General features: G+C 42.8%; 1 protein-coding gene across 3 annotated transcripts in view; it reads left to right on the top strand.

The window, feature by feature from the left end:
* The window catches only part of LOC108267667 (rho GTPase-activating protein 21), a 104,829-nt gene that overhangs the window by 63,106 nt on the left and 19,223 nt on the right, over window positions 1-22,500 (top strand). The window contains exons 5-14 of one of the 3 annotated variants that reach the window (XM_053684388.1): window positions 7,373-7,465; window positions 8,317-8,395; window positions 9,284-9,338; window positions 9,566-9,589; window positions 10,878-12,681; window positions 19,110-19,238; window positions 19,344-19,446; window positions 20,154-20,193; window positions 20,477-20,596; window positions 21,177-21,473. In XM_053684388.1, the coding sequence (XP_053540363.1) occupies window positions 7,373-7,465; window positions 8,317-8,395; window positions 9,284-9,338; window positions 9,566-9,589; window positions 10,878-12,681; window positions 19,110-19,238; window positions 19,344-19,446; window positions 20,154-20,193; window positions 20,477-20,596; window positions 21,177-21,473 (2,744 nt within the window). Of the gene's footprint in view, window positions 1-7,372; window positions 7,466-8,316; window positions 8,396-9,283; window positions 9,339-9,565; window positions 9,590-10,031; window positions 10,358-10,877; window positions 12,682-19,109; window positions 19,239-19,343; window positions 19,447-20,153; window positions 20,194-20,476; window positions 20,597-21,176; window positions 21,474-22,500 lie in introns of those variants that run through there. The other 2 variants (XM_053684390.1, XM_053684394.1) reach the window with 2 other exon arrangements.

Here is a 22,500-nt window from a genome sequence, read left to right as displayed (position 1 = left end):
CAGGAACCTTAGCCCAAAGAGAACCGTAGCCCTTGAACTTCAACCCAAACATTTATGCCCAGGAACATTACCTCGAGAGTTAAAGCCCTGGAAAAGGTTAGGGCCATGAACTTTAGCTGAATAACATTAAGCCAAGAATTAAAACCCTGGAATTTTAGCCCAAGATTTTCTACCCAGGAATGTTAACCCAAAATTTAGCCCCGGAACTTTATCCCAAACATGTATCATTTTTTTTATTGATATCCTGAATTTGTTTATTTCTGTGAAGCTGCCTTGTGCCAATGCCCATTGTTAAAAGTGCCAAACAAATAAAATTGAATTGAATGTAGGGTCAGGAAATGTGGCAGCTCAGTGGCAGCTCAGTGGCAGCTCAGTGGCAGCTCAGTGGCAGCTCAGTGGCAGCTCAGTGGCAGCTCAGTGGCAGCTCAGTGGCAGCTCAGTGGCAGCTCAGTGGCAGCTCAGTGGCAGCTCAGTGGCAGCTCAGTGGCAGCTCAGTGGCAGCTCAGTGGCAGCTCAGTGGCAGCTCAGTGGTTAAGACATTGGACTTCTGATCAGAAGGTCATGAGTTCAAAAATCCCAGCACCACCAATCTGCCACTGCTGGGTCCTTCAGCAAGGCCTTTAACCCTCAACTGCTCAGTTGTATAAAGGAGATAAATGTATGTTGCTCTGGATAAGGGCGTCTGCCAAATGCCGTAAAAAAAAGAGTGCATTTTTAATATTTTTTTTATTACCGGAATGTAATACGGTCTCTAACTCTACTGAAGACACACAAAGTCATAGAAAAATCCCAAGAACTCCAGGTTCAAGAACTAAGGAGGAATTTTAGCCCAGCAGCTTTATCTCAAAAAGTATTTTGAATTAAAAATGACTAACTCTTGCTGTATACGTACATAGTTATTACAGCCCCCTGTGTGTCGCGTGTTTTCATCCTCACTTCTCTTCTCTTAACACACTGCACTGGGTTTCTATTAGAGAAGAGTGCAGTCTTGTATAAAATACATCTTTTTAATAACTGAAGGAATTAAAATCGGTTCCTGATTGATGTGAGGTGGTGATTGGCAGCAAACACACACACACACACACACACACACACACACACACACTGTAGTATACGCACCAATCAGATGTGTTCATCGACTGGTTGAAGTGTGTATTTACAGCACAGCTACAGCCTGAATAATGAATGAGAGAGTGCTATATTGAGGTTGATAGAAGAATATGAATAGCTGTTTTAAGAACGGCTGGAGATCGTATGTGTGTGTGTGTGTGTGTGTGTGTGTGTGTGTGTGTGTGTGTGTGTGTGTGTTTTATTCAGCTAAAATCCCTTAACGTCCTGCAGCTTTAAAGCTCCTTCGGGTCTCTGTGACCCTCAGCCAGTGTAGAGCTGATATAAATCAACAGCACGGTTGAATTAAACACTCAACACACACACACACACACACACACACACACACAATTTAGGCAACGCACTAAGGAACTGTTTTCCTCACTGCTACTATCTTCTCATCGTCCTCTCATCATCCATAACGGTTGTGTCCCTCTTTGTAGTTTATTCCCCTCATTTGCGGCTGTTTATTTGTTCATTAAATGGGTGGTATCGGGAAGTGAATTGCAGGCCACCATGCCAGAGTACTGAAGAGACACACATAAAAGATAAAAGATGGAAATAAAACATAAACAGGTACGATGAAATCCACTCACGATTAGGATCAAATGTTTATACAGACTGTTTTATTGGCCTGACCTGGAACCAGTAGGAGAACAGTCTCTGCTAGAACATTCCACTCTTTGTGTTGCTGGTAATTGAGAAGATAAAGTTGGCAAGGAGAAGCAGGTGAAGGTGGTGGTGATGGCATTGGTCATGGTGTTAATGCTGGTGAATATGCTGAGGGTTAAATAAAGGGTGATGATGATGATGATGATGATGATGATGATGATGATTATGGTGGTGGTGAAGATGAAGGGGATGGTGCGGATGATGATGATGATGATGATGATTATGGTGGTGGTGAAGATGAAGGGGATGGTGCGGATGATGGTGATGATAGCAATGACGATGAGATGATATTGGGAATAGTGTTGGGAATGTGGAGGGTGAGGATGATGGTAAGGCATGGTAGGGATGAGGGTGAAGTTGCTGGTGATGGAGATAATAAGTTGGAAGCTGAGGATTAGAGGGGTGTTGGGCAGGATAGTGATGGTGATGGTTGTGATGATGGTGGTGAATATGAAGGGGATGGTGCAGAAGAGGGGGATTATGAAGGGGATGGTGAGGATGACGGTGATGATAGCAATGATGATGGTAAAGATGATATTGGGAATATTGTTGGGAATGTGGAGGGTGAGGATTATGAAGATGATGACAAGACATGGTAGGGATGAGGGTGAAGTTGTGATGGAGGTAATAAAGATGTAGAGGAGAAGAAGGTGAGGATGATGAGGGGGAGTTGTGCATGAAGATGATGATGATGATGATTGTGATGAGGGGGGTGTTGGGCAGGAAGATGATGATGATGGTGGTGATGATGATGATGGTGGTGATGATGATGATGATGATGGTGATGATGATGATGGTGATGATGATGATGATGGTGATGATGGTGATGATGATGATGATGATGATGATGGTGGTGATGGTGATGATGATGATGGTGATGATGATGATGGTGATGATGATGATGATGATGATGGTGATGGTGATGATGATGATGATGGTGATGATGGTGATGATGATGATGATGATGATGATGGTGGTGATGGTGATGATGATGATGGTGATGATGATGATGGTGATGATGATGATGATGATGGTGGTGATGATGATGGTGGTGATGATTATGATGATGATGATGGTGGTGATGATGATGAAGATAGTGGTGATGATGATGATGGTGGTGATGATGGTGATGATGATGGTGATGATGATGATGGTGGTGATGATGATGATGATGATGGTGGTGATGATTATGATGATGATGGTGGTGGTGGTGATGATGATGAAGATAGTGGTGATGATGGTGATGATGGTGATGATTAAGATGAAGATTTCCAGAAAATACCTCCTATTTATTGGTCTGATGTTTCTGTTTAAATATGAAACTCTACTTTCTTTTCTCTGTGGTCGTTTGGGCGGTGTCCCGGTGGATGATTGTTTAACCGGACTCTTATTGGACAGAGCAATACACTGGAATTCCTCATGATTCTTAATGACCCTGTTAAACCCAAAGACTCCTTTGCCCCGCCCTGAGTCTGCTCTCACCATCACTGCACAGCTCATACGCACACACACACACACACACACACATTCCAGCCCTCACATCCCCCCAGGGATGGTCAGGAATCAGGGCAGAATCACAGGCATGTAAAGGCTGGTGATTTCAGCACCAGGTCGCACACACTGCATTATTTTTGATGCGATTGATGGGAGGCGTTCTTTGCAGTTACATACTCATATGCCCAGCGTCATTTCAAATTTTATGAGACCTATTGCTTTAAACAGTGAAAGCAGCTCATTGGGTATGGCAGGAATTGGCGGTTACCAGGCAACTAGCTGGATGAGAACAGCACAGCCATGTTTATGAGATGAACGGACGCTTTGGATGGTGTAACCCACATGACCTCCAAAATAACAAAGACTTTCTCACCGAGTATTGGACCGTTTCAGAAAGTGTCTCCACCTCTTCTCAAACTGTTTTGTAAAAGGAAGAGAAAAAGAAGTATAGAGATGATGGATAAAACAAAGAGGGAGGAGCAAGAATTCAATATGAGAAGAACTGAGAGAGAGAGAGAGAGAGAGAGGGAATTCATCTGTGTTGTGTAATTGTCTGGCTGCTGAGGAATATGGGCGTCCTCCCAGTCCCTGCAGAATAACATAATCCAGCACTAGGCGCTAACAGGAGGACCAAACCCAACATAGCTCCACCAGCTGTGCTAAGCAGAGATCTGTGTGTCTGTGTGTGAGGGAGAGACAGAGAGACAGAGAAGAGGGACAGCCAGGGTCCATCCAGATCATCAGTGTGCCGACGTCACACTATAACACATTTATCCATGATGGATGATTCATGGTGTTCAATACACCATCTGACCCCAAGAGTCTCCCTGTCTGACACTCTGGCACTCTGACAGTCTGACAGAGATGGAGTGAGGAGAGTTTCTTTCTGGGTTAAGACTATAGTGAGCTCTGAGTTTGATGTCAGAGCTGCAGTGTGAGGTTGATAAACCAGAGCTGCAGATTAAGGTTGAGGAACCAGAGCTGCAGTATGAGGTTGGGGAACCAGAGCTGTAGATTGAGGTTGGGGAACCAGAGCTGTAGATTGAGGTTGGGGAACCAGAGCTGCAGTATGAGGTTGGGGAACCAGAGCTGTAGATTGAGGTTGAGGAACCAGAGCTGTAGATTGAGGTTGGGGAACCAGAGCTGTAGATTTGGTTTATGGAATCAGAGATCTCAGAGCTTAGGAACAAATGAGTATAAAATGTCTTTAAAACTACCATGTAGTACAACAGTGAACGTTTAATTAAAGATACGAGAATAACTTTTTACACCCCATGATCCCGGTTTGTTAAAGAATTGGATGTATATTCATTCAAATTCATTTCCATTTCCAAATGCTTTTATCTGACCCTTTTAGGCAAGTATTAGTCTGAGCAGTTGAGGGTTAAGGATCCTGAATAATGATCCATCACTTCAGCAGTCCTGGGATCTAAAGTCACGACATTCCAGTCACGAGCACAGAATCTTAACCTGTTAGTTACCACGGCAACAAAGTTTTACACAACCCAAGTGAGAGTAAATAACCTACACTCAAGAGCGTTTACTGAGCTTCTGCAAGTGGAGTAAGAACTGTCATCATATTATTAAATGAAATTATTACAGTTACTAATGACATTTTCCTCAGTACCTAAGCGTATTTAGGTAGGATTAGGTGATTGTGAAGACATTTGACACTATACTATCAATATGAGGACATTTGAATCCATTTTAGTCCTCACAAAGCTCTAAATACATGGCCACACACACCCACCCACCCACACACACACACACACACACACACACACACACACACACATTCTCACATGTGTAAGAATGTGTCACCCCGCCCTCTGCTGGTCACGTTATATAAAAATGGCAAAACGGCCCATTTCTGCAGTAAAATGAAAACAAGCTTGTTGTCATTAAGCATCAATGGGAAAAGGAACTACTAAAACTCCACCCTTTGGAAAATGATGATGTTACGAGGCTGGAATTCAGATGTAACGTGATGTGGAAGTGTGTTATTGAGCCGGAGCTGAAATCCGCTGCATGTGTGATGGAAATGTAATGACATCTGATACGTTCTCACTGAGACTTACAGACCACGCTACCTCGTTCCCTTCTCCACATCCTTCTACATGCTTATCATCAGCACCACTCCACCAGATAAATCACACATCAGATACAGACTCTACTTTGGACGGTCTGTTCGAGTCAATAGTAATCCAGTTTGCCTGTACATACATTAGACAGAGTGGTGAGTATGTCTGAGGTCCTGCTCCAAGAAGACCATGAATCTTCTCCGCTGCAATGATGCTATTATGGTTAACCAGTTTTACCGCCCTCTTTAAATCTGTATATCACACATTTTATATCCTAGGCACACAGTATATTCGTTTAAACAAAAATACAGCGGCCTCCAGAAATATTGGCACCCTTGGTAAATATGAGCCAGGAAGGCTGTGAAAAATTGTCTTTATTGTTTAACCTTTCGATCTTTTGTAAAAAAAAAAAAAAAAAAAAAAAAATCACAAAAATACTCTGCTCTCATGGATATCAAACAATTACACACACAACACAGGTTTATCCAAAAAATATATTTGTTAAATATATGTGTGCCACAATTATTGGCACCCCTATGAATTCATATGAGAAAAATATATTTGAAGTATATTCCCATTGATATTAAAAAAAAAAAAAAAAAATAGCACACCTGGGTGACTACGAACAGGAAACTGATACTACGTAAAGTACTATGTACAATACTACGCAAAGTCATACTGTTCGGACAGTTTCTTATATACTGGTGGTGTGAATAGGTGTGAGATTGGAAACAGGTGTGTGTGATTAGTATTCCGAAGAAGGTGAACATGTGTGAGTGTGTGTGTGTGTGTGTGTGTGTGTGTGTGTGTGTGTGTGTGTGTGAGAAATGTAGTCCACGGTGGCCATGTCTGTAGGTCGCTGTGCTGGATGGGTAATGTAGTCACTGGTTTGCTGTTTCATGACAATAAATATATGTCATCAAGTTTACATCCATGCCCATTGATGGGCAGCAACTGATTTATTATAGGTACAAAGTGATTCATCATGGGCAATATGTGAACCATGTGATTCATTATGACTACCAAATGATTCATTATGGTACCAAATGATTCATCATCAGTGCCAAATGATTCATCATGGGTATCATATGAGTTATTATGGTACCAAATGATTCATCATGGGTGCCAAATGATTCATCAGGGGTATCAAATGATTCATTATGGTACCAAGTGATTCATCATGGGTGCCAAATGATTCATCATGGGTATCAAATGATTCCGCACACCGAAAATGATTTGCCTCGTAAACAAAGCAAGCAAAATCCATTTAGCATTTTGAATATTTTAATTATCTTGCACCTTTAGAGAAGCTGTGGTCATTCATAGAGGGTGGGGTTAAGTTCAAATAGCTGTTTCTCAGGAACCGTATGTCTAATTGAGCTCAAATTTGGTATACTGAATCGTTATGCTAATTTGAATGTGATTTGGAAGGAACTGGCTACTGGAAGCACTATTTGTCAACGGTGCTTGGACCATGCAGCTTGTTGCAGTATTTGTTTTTGCCTTTGCTAACGTACCACTATAACAAAATAACAAAAATGGATTTACTCCTAAAGAAAATATTTGTAATGAAATGTTAATTACACAGCATTGCGTAACACTATAAGACATAATGATTGATTACACCGTGGAGAGCATATGGTGAGTGTGTGTGTGTGTGTGTGTGTGTGTGTGTGTGTGTGTGTGTTTGTAAGTCATGCTTTTGCTTAGCCATCATATTTTCTCCCTGTAAACTGCTCTACGCTGATATTTGCCATGCACACATCTGCTGCGTTTCAAAGTTAGCTTGTGAAAAACTGGATCTTGGATCTCCAAAGCTGCTTTGAGACAGATATTTTTTATTAAAAACATTACAGAGATGAATTGGTTTATGGTCATTTGATTTCTATTTTTAAACAAAAACATTGCATTAGTGTTTGATACCTGATTCAGTAAAACATCTGTAGTGTAGTAGACTTTTTTGTCCTGTGAATGCAGAATAACTTTTTCTTTTCTCGATTTTTTTTTTTTTTTCTCAGGGAGACCGCGGTGTCGTCTTGAGCCAATGGACACTATCTTTGTGAAGCAGGTGAAGGAGGGAGGCTCCGCACACCAAGCTGGACTCTGCACAGGTACCGAGGCCATGATTTCTCTCCATCGCTGTTTCTGTGAGCACCACATGTGGTTGTGCTTTAAGGTGCAAGTCAGACATATAGCAAAACAACCCTCTGCTTTAACAGTGTATTAGTGATTATACATACCAGATTACTGATTACAAGTACCATTGATTGATTTTGGATGGCAAGAGATTGTTTATGGGCCCCAGTAGGTTTTTCTTGGGTCTCAGGTTAATCATTAAATGTGTCATTTAAAGTAAATTATTCTGGGCAACGAGTGAGTCGTTTCTGGGCAAGGAGTGAGTCATTTCTGGGCAACGAGTGAGCCGAATCAGATTGATTCATTGTGGGCACCAAATGATTTGTCATGTGTACACAGTGGTTCGTTATCTGCATTAAATAATTCATTAGCAACACTTTGTGCTTCATCATGACAGTGATTCATCTTGGTCAATAATTGATTCATTGTCGGCATCAAGTAACCCAAGTGGTTCATTATGGGCACAAAGTCAATCGATTGATTCATTATGGGCACCAAATGATTCGTCATATGTACAGAGTAATTAAATATGGCATCATATAATTTATTACGGGCACTGCGTGATTCATCATGGGCCAAGTGATACATCATGAGTCATCACATGGACAATAAGTGAGTCATCGCAAGAATCAGCTTGGGCAACAAAAGATAAACTATAGGCGAAAACGAATCCTTGTGCATGAGAAATTTTGGCCCGAGCTTGTATAATGTGAAATAAATAGTTGGATAAACGCTAAAACTGTCAGGTTATATTTTTATGGAAAGTTTTACACGTATTTAAATAGTAAAAGTGCTGCTGGTGTTCTCATGTGTTTTCGGTTCTCAGGTGATCGTATAGTGAAGGTGAACGGTGAGAGCATCATCGGCAAAACATATTCACAAGTCATCGCTCTCATACAGGACAGGTAAAGCACCATTTTACTTTTCTGTTTCTGTATCTCTCTCTCCATCCCTGTTCCTTATTGTTTGTTAGTTACAGCTACATTTATATAGCGTTTTACGTCGTACTGGGGGGAGGGATCTCCTCAACCACCACTAGTGTGTATCCTCCACCTGGATGATGTGACGGCAGCCATATTGCTCCAGAACTCCCACCACACACCAGCTGTTAGTGGAGAGGAGAGTGATGTAGCCAGTTCAGAGATGCAGATTATTAGGGGAAGATAGAGAAGGGTCAATGGGGGAATTTCTCCAGGACCCCGGGGCTACACCCCTACTCTTTTACCATAAGTGTCCGGGGAATTTTAACGACCACAGACAGTCAGGACCTCGGTTTAACGTCTCATCCGAAATGCAGTGCTGTTTTTACAGTATAGTGTCCCCGTCACTGTACTGGGGCATTAGAACTCCACACAGAACACAGTCTGAGCGCCCCCTGCTGGTCTCACTAATACCACTTCCAGCAACCTTAGTTTTCCCCGGCAGTTCTCCCATCCAGGTACTGCTTATCGTCAGTGGGAAACCAAGCGAGAAGCGCAGGGAGATACAGCTCTGGAGTTTGTGGAGGTGTTGGATTTGTTTTGAATGAATCGTTTGTTTTTCAGACATCAATTCTGATCTCCAGTTAAATGGAAAGCGTGCCCTCTTTAGCCTCACCTTATCTCATCTTCATTTCCTCTGAGCATTTCTTCATCCCATTTAGAAATTCAGATGAAATTGCTCCCAGCACTTTACCGTGTGTGTGTGTGTGTGTGTGGGTGGGTGGGTACGTGTTCTTCAGCACAAACTGTAATACGTGTTATACATGAGTTATATCAGTAAAAGACGGTTGTGTTTCTGTTCCCTGCTTGCAGTGACGTGTCTCTGGAGCTCTGTGTGATGCCTAAAGATGAAGACATTTTGCAGTTGGTGGGTTCCTTTTGAATCTCTCTCTCTCTCTCTCTCTCTCTCTCTCTCTCACACACACACACACAATATAGTGTACACACACTCTCACACACAATGGTGTGTATGTATAGCATTATACTGCATTAGTCCTGCATTAGTGGCCGTTCTAGATCTAGTTGATCTTTTTTTCCCTCCTCTCATTTCTCACCGCTTCCTTTCTTTTCTGCCTTCCGTCTTTCGGCCCACAGTTCTCCCGGGACATCACCGCTCTGGTAAGCAGGATCTCAGCTCCTCATCTGTTCCATCTGCTTTTCTCTTACACATCTCTAACCACTTTTCCCACGCGCGTGTCTTTTTCTCTGCCGACTTTACATCCACGCCCTTGTTTTCTACGCTGAATGAAGGCAGCTCTCTGTCTCTACATTATAGCTCTCCCTAACTCGTATAGGAACTGCTGTTCGACACTGGAGAGATTGAAATAGAGAAATGAAAAGAGGGATATGGACAGAGAGGGGCGGAGATAGAGGGAAAGAAACAGGGAGAGATGATAGACGTATTAAGACAGGATTGTCCGACATGTTTTATGGTTATTGGTAGTTTTATTAGCTGGTAAGTGCTCTAGTAAGGTTGCTAATTAACACACAGAGGGCGGGGAGAGAGAGAAAGGGAGAGAGAGAGAGAGAGAGAGAGAGAGAGAGGAAGAAGGCGTTCTGAGGTAATTTGACACCACAGGTAAATTTGCCATGGCAAAAGTCCAAAACATAACTCACTCGCTTTCACTTCTGCCCGAGCGAGTGTTTCATACACACTTACGGAGACGACGCGGCTTCAGACAGACGGACTTCAGCGCTCTGCTACAGTAGTACGTTACTGCTCTAGTATTTCGGAGGTTCGGGAGCAGAATGGATTTTAGCTCGTTATTTTCCCTGGCGTGATGAGTGCTATGGTGGTAGTAGTGTTTGATTTGGCTGGTGGACGCCGCCGTGCTCTGGAGTGTTCTTCATATGTGTGTGCTTCTATTTCCCCATAGCCAAGGGCGTGTAAGTATTACCCTCAAAATTACTCCAAAGTGTCGCTGGATTTAGTTTTCTGTCCCGTTTCTTGTCGCATGCTTCTGTCATGGTTAAAGCTCTCAGGGTGATAACTTCAGCATGGTAACAGTGAGATAAGATAAACCTGATTGATCCCACACTGGGGAAATTCTCTCGTCACAGCCGCGCAATAACACACGACACAGATAAGAATACTCTTTAAATAAACTGGAACAAATGTCTAAAGGAAAAATATATAATAGGGGTAGAAAAATAAGAATAACAATAACATGTACACCACGAACACCTGAATGTACGTACGGGTGAATAAGAATATGAATATGTACGGATGTATATATTCACCTCGTTTATATACAGAGAAGTGAAGAATGGAATATTGCACAGTTCAGGGTAGAGGGTGCAGTAACTCTGCTTCATCACATCATATAACAGCATGAGACACTGTGTTTTATTCCTTACTTAATTAACAATCATGTGAGTACTTAAGTACTTGTTTCTTCATTTTTAGGCCTATTCCAAAGACGCATATCTGAAAGGGAACGAAGCGTATAGTGGAAATGCGCAGAACATCCCAGAACCTCCATCTATCTGCTACACGCGGATAGAGCCTAAAACGTCAGGGATGACGCACACCGATGAGCCTTCTGCTCCCTCAGGAGCTCATGGAGTGTTATCCCCGGGGGCAGAGCCAAGCTCTGATGTGGGCCATTGTGTGGAAGTCCATATGACACAATTGTCTCCATCTCCTCCTGGCTCGCAGGTCTCCAGACTCCAGAATGCTGCTTGTGTATATGATGAAAGCGTGCGTGTGGCAGGAGTGGAGGTTTCCAATTCCCTGGAATGTTCTCCTCGCCCTTACGGCTCAAACACTAACCACAGGTTGCAGGAGACAAAAAACACACCGCTTTGTACCTCGTCCCTTGAAAACCTTTCCTCGGTCCGTCCGAGATCCCAGACCACACCTTGTTCTTCTTTCGCTAGAGGGACAAAGTTGCACCACACACCGCAAGGACCGTCAGAATCACCGGGATTCTCCACACACATTAATATACACACTCCTTTTCACCCTGACTCCACATCTACTCCATCCAGTCGACATGCCATGAGCCCATTCACGCCCTCTCCTCCAGCTATTGCGTCATCTCCCTGCTCCCCAATGCATCAGAACATCGACTGGAGGAATTACACCACCTACAAGGAGTACATTGACAACAAGCGCCTCTATACCTATGGCAGCAGGACCATCCAAGAAAGACTAGACAGCCTGCGGGCAGCAAGCCAAGCTGATAAAGCAAACGCAAGTACAGAGGGCATGAATTTATCCCAGCCAAGGCAGAGGAGCACCTGTCACGAGAGAGGTCCTGCAAATTCTGGGGTCCAGTCTCTTTGCAGTGTGTCTCAGGAAAGACTGGAAGTAAAGGAACGAGCAACGTCAAGGGATTGGCATCGAAGCGCTTCACAAGATGCGCTTCCTTCATCCACAAAGAGCACATACAAACCACGGGCGAGATCTTGCGACTACCTGGGCAGACAGGCTGAGAGCAGGGTCTCGCTGATGGACAGGAGGGTTTATGGAAGGACAGAGACGGAGGAGAAGGCACGTATTTGCACTGAAGAGGAGACCAGAGGCTGCAGGCAGTCACTCTCCTTAGGCAAAGTGGCACAGACTCAAAGGACCTTGGTGGGTGGGTATGGCAGTTTCCCAGGACTAAATGCTAAAATTAAAGGTACAGATCCAATTCTGAGCTCCAGAGTGCAGAGTCTGGATAATACTGCTGCTTCGAAGGCACAGCTCCGCTTTCAGACATCTGTTTTGGATGACTCCTACGTAGCCAGGGCTCTCGCTTCCTTAAACATGGGTCTCACCACAGCCTCAGTGACCACGAAAAACCAAAGAACTGGCCTTGTGCCCAATCACATGTCTCCCGGATGGCAAACCAAGAGCCATCAGGAGCCCGTTGGTTCCGTTCCTTGCCCTGACTACTCCAAAGATAGTAGCAGGACACAGCAGGATGGGTCTTCAGTAGCCACTAATGGCTTAGTTGCGGGAGGTCTCGAAGGCGCAGAGGCCACAGTCGTGGTGGTGAAGAGGGAGAAAACAAAAAAGTCAGGTCCTTTACCTCTCAGACACCCGTCCTATATCCAGGCTGTGAACGATGGAGCAGGTAGAGTGGAGAAACTCGCGAAAACGCAAAAGTGCTGGAGGTCCAATGATGCTGTTCAAGACGGGTACAGACAGCGGCTTGGAGAGGAATACAAACCCTTTGGATCTGGCCGACTGCACGAGTCTCTCGACTCCATCCCCTTCATTGGTAAGCCGTATTTTAATTTGAAAGTAGTTATGATTGGTCAGATTGTATCAGCAATGCTGTAATGAGTGGTAATGGTTATTATGGTTAATACTATACATTAATAGTTATTTTCTTGATTTTAATTGATTCTTTAACATTTTGTTTGCTCTATTACTGCTTATATATTTTATTGAAAAAGGCACGAGACTCAGCAGATTCAGCACTGATTATCAGCATTGTTCATTTGTTAGGTTAGGTTTTACACTTATTCATAGTAAATAGTGTATTTGTTTAGGTATTACTGTAACAAATCCATCGACGGTTAGAGATACAGTCCTCTAGAGGTATTTCCGTCTCCCGACACCGCAAGTGTAGTTGGAATTGAAGTGACAGATTCCATTTTCCATTACAGGACCGAGTTGTATGCAAATTATAATTAAGAAGATGGCAGAATGTTCGGTGTTATTTCAGCTTAAACAGCATTTCAGTCATATGAAGCATGGCATGTTTGTTGAACACCCGAGATCACAGTGATAACATATGATAGTATGGTGTGTTGGGATGTAGAACAGATCATATGGCAGTATCGAGGGCATCACACGTTGCCCTGGACTGCCAGGAAAGAGTGTCCTATTATTACTTTTACATATTAAAGTTCTTATCTAAAGTCCTTATGCTTTTAAAACGGAAACCTGAGACCAGCGAGTCATGTGGTAGGTGTTTGGCATTACAAAACAGCAGCACATTCCAGGAAATGTTGGAGTGGATTTCGTAATGCAGAATGTGTTTAAGGTATGAAAAAAATGTAGCTGCCTGTGCAAACACATAGTGGGAACCTAATATAGCAGCACTTCTATTCTAGTGCACACCAATACCACCATTACACACCATCACACACCAATACCACCATTATACACCATTACACACCAATACCACCATTACACACCATCACACACCAATACCACCATTATACACCATCACACACTACTACCACCATTACATACCAATACCACCATTACACACCAATACCACCATTACACACCATCACGCACCAATACCACCATTATACACCATCACACACCACTACCACCATTACACACCAATACCACCATTACACACCATTACACACCAATACCACCATTACACACCATCACACACCAATACCACCATTATACACCATCACACACCACTACCACCATTACATACCAATACCACCATTACACACCATTACACACCAATACCACCATTATACACCATTACACACCAATACCACCATTACACACCATCACACACCAATACCACCATTATACACCATCACACACTACTACCACCATTACACACCAATACCACCATTATACACCATCACACACCACTACCACCATTACATACCAATACCACCATTACACACCATCACACACCAATACCACCATTATACACCATTACACACCAATACCACCATTACACACCATCACACACCAATACCACCATTATACACCATCACACACTACTACCACCATTACATACCAATACCACCATTACACACCAATACCACCATTACACACCATCACGCACCAATACCACCATTATACACCATCACACACCACTACCACCATTACACACCAATACCACCATTACACACCATTACACACCAATACCACCATTACACACCATCACACACCAATACCACCATTATACACCATCACACACCACTACCACCATTACATACCAATACCACCATTACACACCATTACACACCAATACCACCATCACACACCATTACACACCAATACCACCATTACACACCAATACCACCATTACACACCATTACACACCAATACCACCATTACACACCATTACACACCAATACCACCATCACACACCAATACCACCATTACACACCATCACACACCAATACCACCATTATACACCATCACACACCACTACCACCATTACATACCAATACCACCATTACACACCATTACACACCAATACCACCATTACACACCATCACACACCAATACCACCATTATACACCATCACACACCACTACCACCATTACATACCAATACCACCATTACACACCATTACACACCAATACCACCATTACACACCATCACACACCAATACCACCATTATACACCATCACACACCACTACCACCATTACATACCAATACCACCATTACACACCATTACACACCAATACCACCATTACACACCATCACACACCAATACCACCATTATACACCATCACACACCACTACCACCATTACATACCAATACCACCATTACACACCATTACACACCAATACCACCATCACACACCATTACACACCAATACCACCATTACACACCAATACCACCATCACACACCAATACCACCATTACACACCATCACACACCAATACCACCATTATACACCATCACACACCACTACCACCATTACATACCAATACCACCATTACACACCATTACACACCAATACCACCATTACACACCATCACACACCAATACCACCATTACACACCAATACCACCATTACACACCATTACACACCAATACCACCATTACACACCATCACACACCAATACCACCATTACATACCAATACCACCATTACACACCATTACACACCAATACCACCATCACACACCATTACACACCAATACCACCATTACACACCAATACCACCATCACACACCAATACCACCATTACACACCATCACACACCAATACCACCATTATACACCATCACACACCACTACCACCATTACATACCAATACCACCATTACACACCATTACACACCAATACCACCATTACACACCATCACACACCAATACCACCATTACACACCAATACCACCATTACACACCATTACACACCAATACCACCATTACACACCATCACACACCAATACCACCATTACACACCATTACACACCAATACCACCATTACACACCATCACACACCAATACCACCATTACACACCAATACCACCATTACACACCATTACACACCAATACCACCATTACACACCATCACACACCAATACCACCATTACACACCATTATACACCAATACCACCATTACACACCATCACACACCAATACCACCATTATACACCATCACACACCAATACCACCATTACACACCATCACACACCAATACCACCATTATACACCATTACACACCAATACCACCATTACACACCATCACACACCAATACCACCATTACACACCAATACCATCATCACACACCAATACCACCATCACACACCAATACCACCATCACACACCAATACCACCATTACACACCAATACCATCATCACACACCAATACCACCATCACTCACCAATACCACCATCACACACCAATACCACCATCACACACCAATACCACCATTACACACCAATACCACCATTACACACCATCACTCACCAATACCACCATTACACACCAATACCACCATCACACACCATCAGTCACCATCACACACCATCTCACACCAATACCACCATCACTCACCATCAATTACCATCACACACCAATACCACCACTACACACCAATATCACCATCACACACCATCACACACCAACACTCACCATCACACACCATCACACACCATCAGTCACCATCACACACCAATATCACCATCACACACCATCACACACCAACACTCACCATCACACACCATCACACACCATCACACACCATCACTCTCACTACCCTCCATAATTCAGATTCCAGTGTTATACTTGGTAAGACTGAGATGCAGGAGCGAGAGGAATCATATGAATTTGCGTTATTCCAGTAATAATAGTCCATTTTGCACCAAAGAGAATCCAGAACTCGGGTTCCGACGTAGTGACATAATTCTGACTCACAAACCCGAAAGTAAAGTTAAAATGGAAAAAATGCAGGACTATGAGGAACCAGACGAACCCACACGAGTCAGGGCAAAACAAACAATCAGCAGTGATTGCGACAGAGTTAAGAGGAATAGGAAGCTGTGATCAGACGGTGTATGGGATGTAAACGCCAGTTGAAAACAGTTGAGAACAGGAAGCTGTGGCTATTATAACGAGCACTGGATGTCAGTTGGGACAGAATCAATGCGGATGTTACGAACAGCTCCACTTCTGATGGAGTCGTATGACCGCTCAGGGTGGTATGAAGATTTAATATCCATACTGTCATCTAATATTATTAGTTCTGATTAAACAGTAGTGGTTAAATTGAATTATTCAGCAGAAAGAAGCTCTTCAGATCAGACCCTCGCTACAGGACCAGAAACCGAGAGACCAGAAATGCGAGCGCTTCCCAGACATTCTTAGACTTTAAAAAATGAATTCAACTCTTCTTTAAAAAGAGCTGACGAAGAGTTCGGCTCGGTGTTAGTCACTTATCCAAGCACGCGATCTAATCCAACTGGACCTTCACAAAGTATCTACACGCATTTCTGCATGAGCTCAAGGAAGCAGAGGATGTTCTCCAGTACTGTCAGCAGTGCTTTACAGCAACTTTGGTGTATTTCCGAAATAAGAAAGGGTGTTCAAGTGACTCGGGCAAGTGGACGTGTGTCTTTAAACTGAGTGTTTACTGTGGGGCAGAATCGGTGTGGATGTGACGAGCAGATATTCCTCTGATTCTTCTGTTCACTGGGCGTCTGCTTTACGTATTTGTCACTGCAGCAGTCAGACATCACGGGTTAAGGCTGTGATGTAACCGATATTACACGCAGCTCTTAGCTCTACGATCAAACGCCTGGATTTCCATATTTCCACAGCGATGATATGGAGGTGTGAGAACCCTCAGGGCGTGTCAGGACTCGCGTGTGCACCTTCACCCCTCTGCCTGGCGTCAAACACCATGACGCACCTGCTTCTCTAAGCCAAACACAGGAATTAATCACTTCCTCTTCACTGGATGCGCTCTGTTAATTAGGACAAACGCAAAAAGTCTTCCTTTTACTGCAAAATCACGCGCACAAGCACGAGCTCGCACACGTGGACGTCTAACCCTTCGGCAAAACAAATAGATTTCTTCCTAATGTTAATTACGTTTCAGTGAATATTTCTTTATATGTAGATAATTTAAGTAATCTGAGTCATCTGTATCTAATGTTAAACTGTTAGTAGCGAATACAAATGTGATATTTATTATATATTTAATCATTAAGGTCAAATTACGTTGTAATATAGAGGAGTGGACGTGTCTTTAATTGTCTTTAATGTGTATAATAGTGGCACTGTTATCATTTTAGGGCTTCGGTCTTAGGATACTTTTAATATTTTGCGTACTTTAAAAATACTAAATAAATAAATAAATAAATAATCAAGGTGAAAGTAATTTCCTTTGCCGTGGAGTTTTATGACATTGCACGAAGGAGACCGCACGGAAGTGCATGAAACCGGAAAGTTTAGCGACGCAAACATGCATTTTAATCTGCAGTACTGTCTGATTGACCGAATGATTGTTTAATATATAAATACTACTGTAGATTATACAGGGGCGCTTGAAAGTTTGTGAACCCTTTTGATTTTTATATATATATATATATATATATATATATATATATATATATATATATATATATATATATGAGCTAAAATATCTTCAGATTTTCCAAAAAAATAGATAAAGAGAAGCCGATTAAATAAATAAGATAAAAATATTACACTTGGTCAGTGATTTATTGAGGAAAATGATCCAGATTTCCCGAAGAAGGAGAAAATCATTCAGGAAATAAAAGATGTGCACACACACACACACACACACACACACACACACACACACAGAAGAGGTTTTATGCTGCTCAGGTGGAAACATGTATATTCCATATTGTAACGTTACCTATTGTCGCTGCATATTTCTTTGTCTTTGAGATGTCTCTGGACCTTCATAAAGTTACTGTTATTAAAATGTTAGTGAGAAGATGTGGGGGTTTTATAATAGTAAAATGCCTCTTTTGAAAAAAAAATGCATTAAGAAAAATATTAAGAAAAAAAAAACATGCAGAAATATAAAAAAAATAACATTTATATGATAAAAGGGTTCACAAAGTTTCAAGCACCACTGTACACGTTTCTGGTCGAATGCAGCGTTTGACTTGTTTGTTTGTCTCTGTGGACGTCCTATAAACAGAGACGCGGAAATGTAAAAATACAGTTTCTGTTCAGAATGAAAATAAAAATCCCTGGGAGGACGTAGATTTGCCGGACAGGTTAGCATTAGCAAGTTAGCATTGCGTGTACTCATCTGGAAGGTAATCTCAGTGAAGGGATTAAAGTTTGACCCAGCAGGTGCAGGTTAAGAAAGACAACACTATTACGAACCACGATAGCTCGTTAGATCGTTATCTCGATGTAAACACGGACACGTGGTCCGTTGAGCTCTGAAAGTTAAAAACACCTTTATTTTTCTTTCTATTCTTGCGATTTCTGCTCAGACGAGCCGTCCAGCCCCAGTGCTGACCTTGATGACACACAGTTCCGCGTTTGCACCGTCGTCTCCGCTGTTCCGCCAAGCCCCGCCTCCTCTTCCGCCATCCTTCACCGCCAGTTCTCTCACGATCAAGGTGACACACACATTAAAACACATCAAGGCAGCAGTCAGTGTATACCTGAAGAGCAGGTTGTGACGTGTGTGTGTGTGTGTGTGTGGTGGGTGTGTGTGTGCTCAGACTCGTTGCGGTTCACAGTTCTGGATTCAGATTCCGGCACTAAAACCGAGCGCTCCAAGTCCTACGACGAGGGACTGGACAACTACAGGGAAGAAGGACGAGGGTACGTTCATCGTTTCGTCGCATGGCATGCATTTACCCAGAGGTGGCGGTACAGAGATACACACACAGAACGCTTTACACTCCTCACTGCAGCGCATGCAGAAGAGAAATACATAACACATCTTAAATAATCCCTTCAACCCCTGTCACTACACAGGAATAGTTTCAGATGTTTCTGATGAGCTGCTATGTGTCCTTCGTTTTCTCTCATCTAATAATGTTACAGAACTTTACTGTAGAATAACGCTTTTGAAAAAATGCAATTTTAAACAACTGAGTTGAAGTCACAGTAGAACGTTTCACATTACACTGTTTGTGTGAAAGATTTTACTAGTGACAGGACTGGCATTGCCCTAGTGACAGGACTGGCATTGCCCTAGTGACAGGACTGGCATTGCCCTAGTGACAGGAGTGGCATTGCCCTGATGGAGGCGTGGCATTGCCCTAATGACAGGAGTGGCATTGCCCTGATGGAGGCGTGGCATTGCCCTAATGACAGGAGTGGCATTGCCCTGATGGAGGCGTGGCATTGCCCTAATGACAGACCTGGCATTGCCCTAATCACAGGAGTGGCATTGCCCTAGTGACAGGAGTGGCATTGCCCTGATGGAGGCGTGGCATTGCCCTGATGACAGGAGTGCACTGATGACGTGTGTCACACTACAATATTTGTGTCACTCATAATGTACTGTATGTGTCCCTGTGCAGGAAACTGATAAAGCACATCGGTCTGAGTGGACTTAGGAAGGTGAGTAAAGACACCATGATTGTGTGTGTGTGTGTGTGTGTGTGTGTGTGTGTGTGTGTGTGTGTGTGTGTGTTATTTATAAAGCAGGTAACTGCAGATTGTTTCGCGGTGGTGAAATGGTGATGAAGAGGATGGTGGTGATGTGTGTTGGATATATAATCTCTTACTGATATTTTTGGTTCAGGTGTATACATGCTTGATATTTAAACACACACACACACACACACACACACACACATTTCAGACACGACATTACACATGTGTTTTGGTGGTGTTGTTGCAGGCTGTGGATCGGTCCTCAGAAGATTCTGGCTCCAGGAGAAACTCTTTGTCGGATGTCTTTGTTAACGCTACTAAGGAGGGAGTCCTGCACTTCCGCCAGTTCAGCTCGGACAAGGGCAAGGTAAAACACAAACACACACACACACTGAAACACACACGCACACATTCATGTGTGTAGTCAGCACTATTATATTCTTATACTCAGCAGACAGAAGTGCGTATTTATGGTACAGTTCTGCTCGGATTTTTCCCATTATAACTGATATAATAACTGATGTGTACTGTGATTTATAAAAACATTCATACAGAGCCATCTGCGGGGATGTGAAAGCTAGTTCTGACCCAGAAACGGTTGGGTATGAAATGATTTAACCTTGTGTCCGTGCAGTACGATGCAGTATGATACGATACGACAAGATGTAACGTGACACGGCATAGTGTCAGCAGTTCAGTTCGAATTCTGCCGTAGTTATAGATATAATCTCATAAACCACGACACGAGGAACATGTAGAATGTGTTACAACAGTCTCCACAGTTTCATTACCAAGACAAGATACTAACTGATACTACGTTATAGTTTCTATAGCGACAGCTCGTTCACAGGGACGTGTACGGTGGCGTAATCGTTGCTTTGGTGAAGTTTTCTGAAAGGTGGAGAGGGAGGATCTAACTAGTTTCATGGACGTCGAACTCTTTTCAGCGTGTAGGCGGCGGCATGCGGACGTGGAAGCAGATGTACGCCGTGCTCCGTGGCCACTCCCTCTATCTGTACAAGGACAAGAAGGAGGGGCAGACACCAAACTCGCACACGGAGGAGGAGCCTGTGTCCATCAGCATTAAGTCCTGTCTGATCGACATCTCCTACAGCGACACGAAGAGGAAGAACGCCCTGAGACTGACCACGTCGGACTGTGAGTACCTGTTCCAGGCCGAGGACAGAGAGGACATGCTGGCCTGGATACGAGCGATTCAGGAGAACAGCAACCTGGACGAGGAGGTACGGCACGGCACGCCTCTTCATCACCGCTCAGTTATTTCAGGAGCGGAATTTTACACTTATTCTAGCAGCAACAAATGAGGAAAATATGCATCGTGATATTTAGGATAACAAACTGCCAGCAAAACCGTCGTGTTGATGTTTTAGAAATAAATAAGTGAAAAAAGAAATACGTGCAACAGTTGTCAGTTCACCAATATGCAAATGATTCGGCCAATTATTATTCGATTCCTTATTGCTTATCACCCTGTAGAAAGACATGTATCCCACACATACTGTATGTACCACACTTCAAGTCAATCAGACCTACGCTTCATGAGCAGAACATTTTTGTAATTTTGGACAAATTTTCTGGAAAATCTATCATGGCGGACTTTATGGGTGCCGAAGGTTGTTCCCCATGAGAAAGGTTGAAGGTTGTTCCCCATGAGAAATAAGGCATGTACAACAAATTTCAGACATTGTTTATTTATGGAGCGGAGGGGAAATCACATAGAATTTAGGCGTGGCCTGTAGCTCCACCTATGGGCTCATGTGGGCCATTTGTGTTGTGGGAGTTACTCCTGGCCGGTAGTATCAATGCACCAAATTTCAAAACTTTTTAACATTCAGATCTTGAGTTATTGGGCACTTTAGGGAAATGAGGAGAATAATAATAATAAGTAGAAGAAGTGGAAGAAGAAGAGGAAGTAGAACACTAACGATAACAACAGGTTTCCTCTTGACGGAGGAATCCTAATAAAAAATTCATGTCCTGTGACAACTTTAAAGATTAAGTGCTAAACTTTAACATCAAATCATATTATTTTTTAAACTATAAAAATGTCATTTTAAAAAGTATCACAAAATACAACATAATTGATATTGGATCACAAACAATATTGATATACTACTGCTACTACTACTAACACTACCACTACTACTGCTACTACTACTAACACTACTACTACTACTACTACTACTAACACTACTACTACTACTAACACTACTACTAACACTACTACTACTACTACTACTAACACTACTA

The sequence above is a fragment of the Ictalurus punctatus genome, chromosome 1 (assembly GCF_001660625.3).
Source record: "Ictalurus punctatus breed USDA103 chromosome 1, Coco_2.0, whole genome shotgun sequence".
NCBI classification, from domain to species: Eukaryota; Metazoa; Chordata; class Actinopteri; order Siluriformes; family Ictaluridae; genus Ictalurus; species Ictalurus punctatus.
Note: the sequence above shows the minus strand (reverse complement) of the source record. Positions and strands in the feature narration are given on the sequence as shown.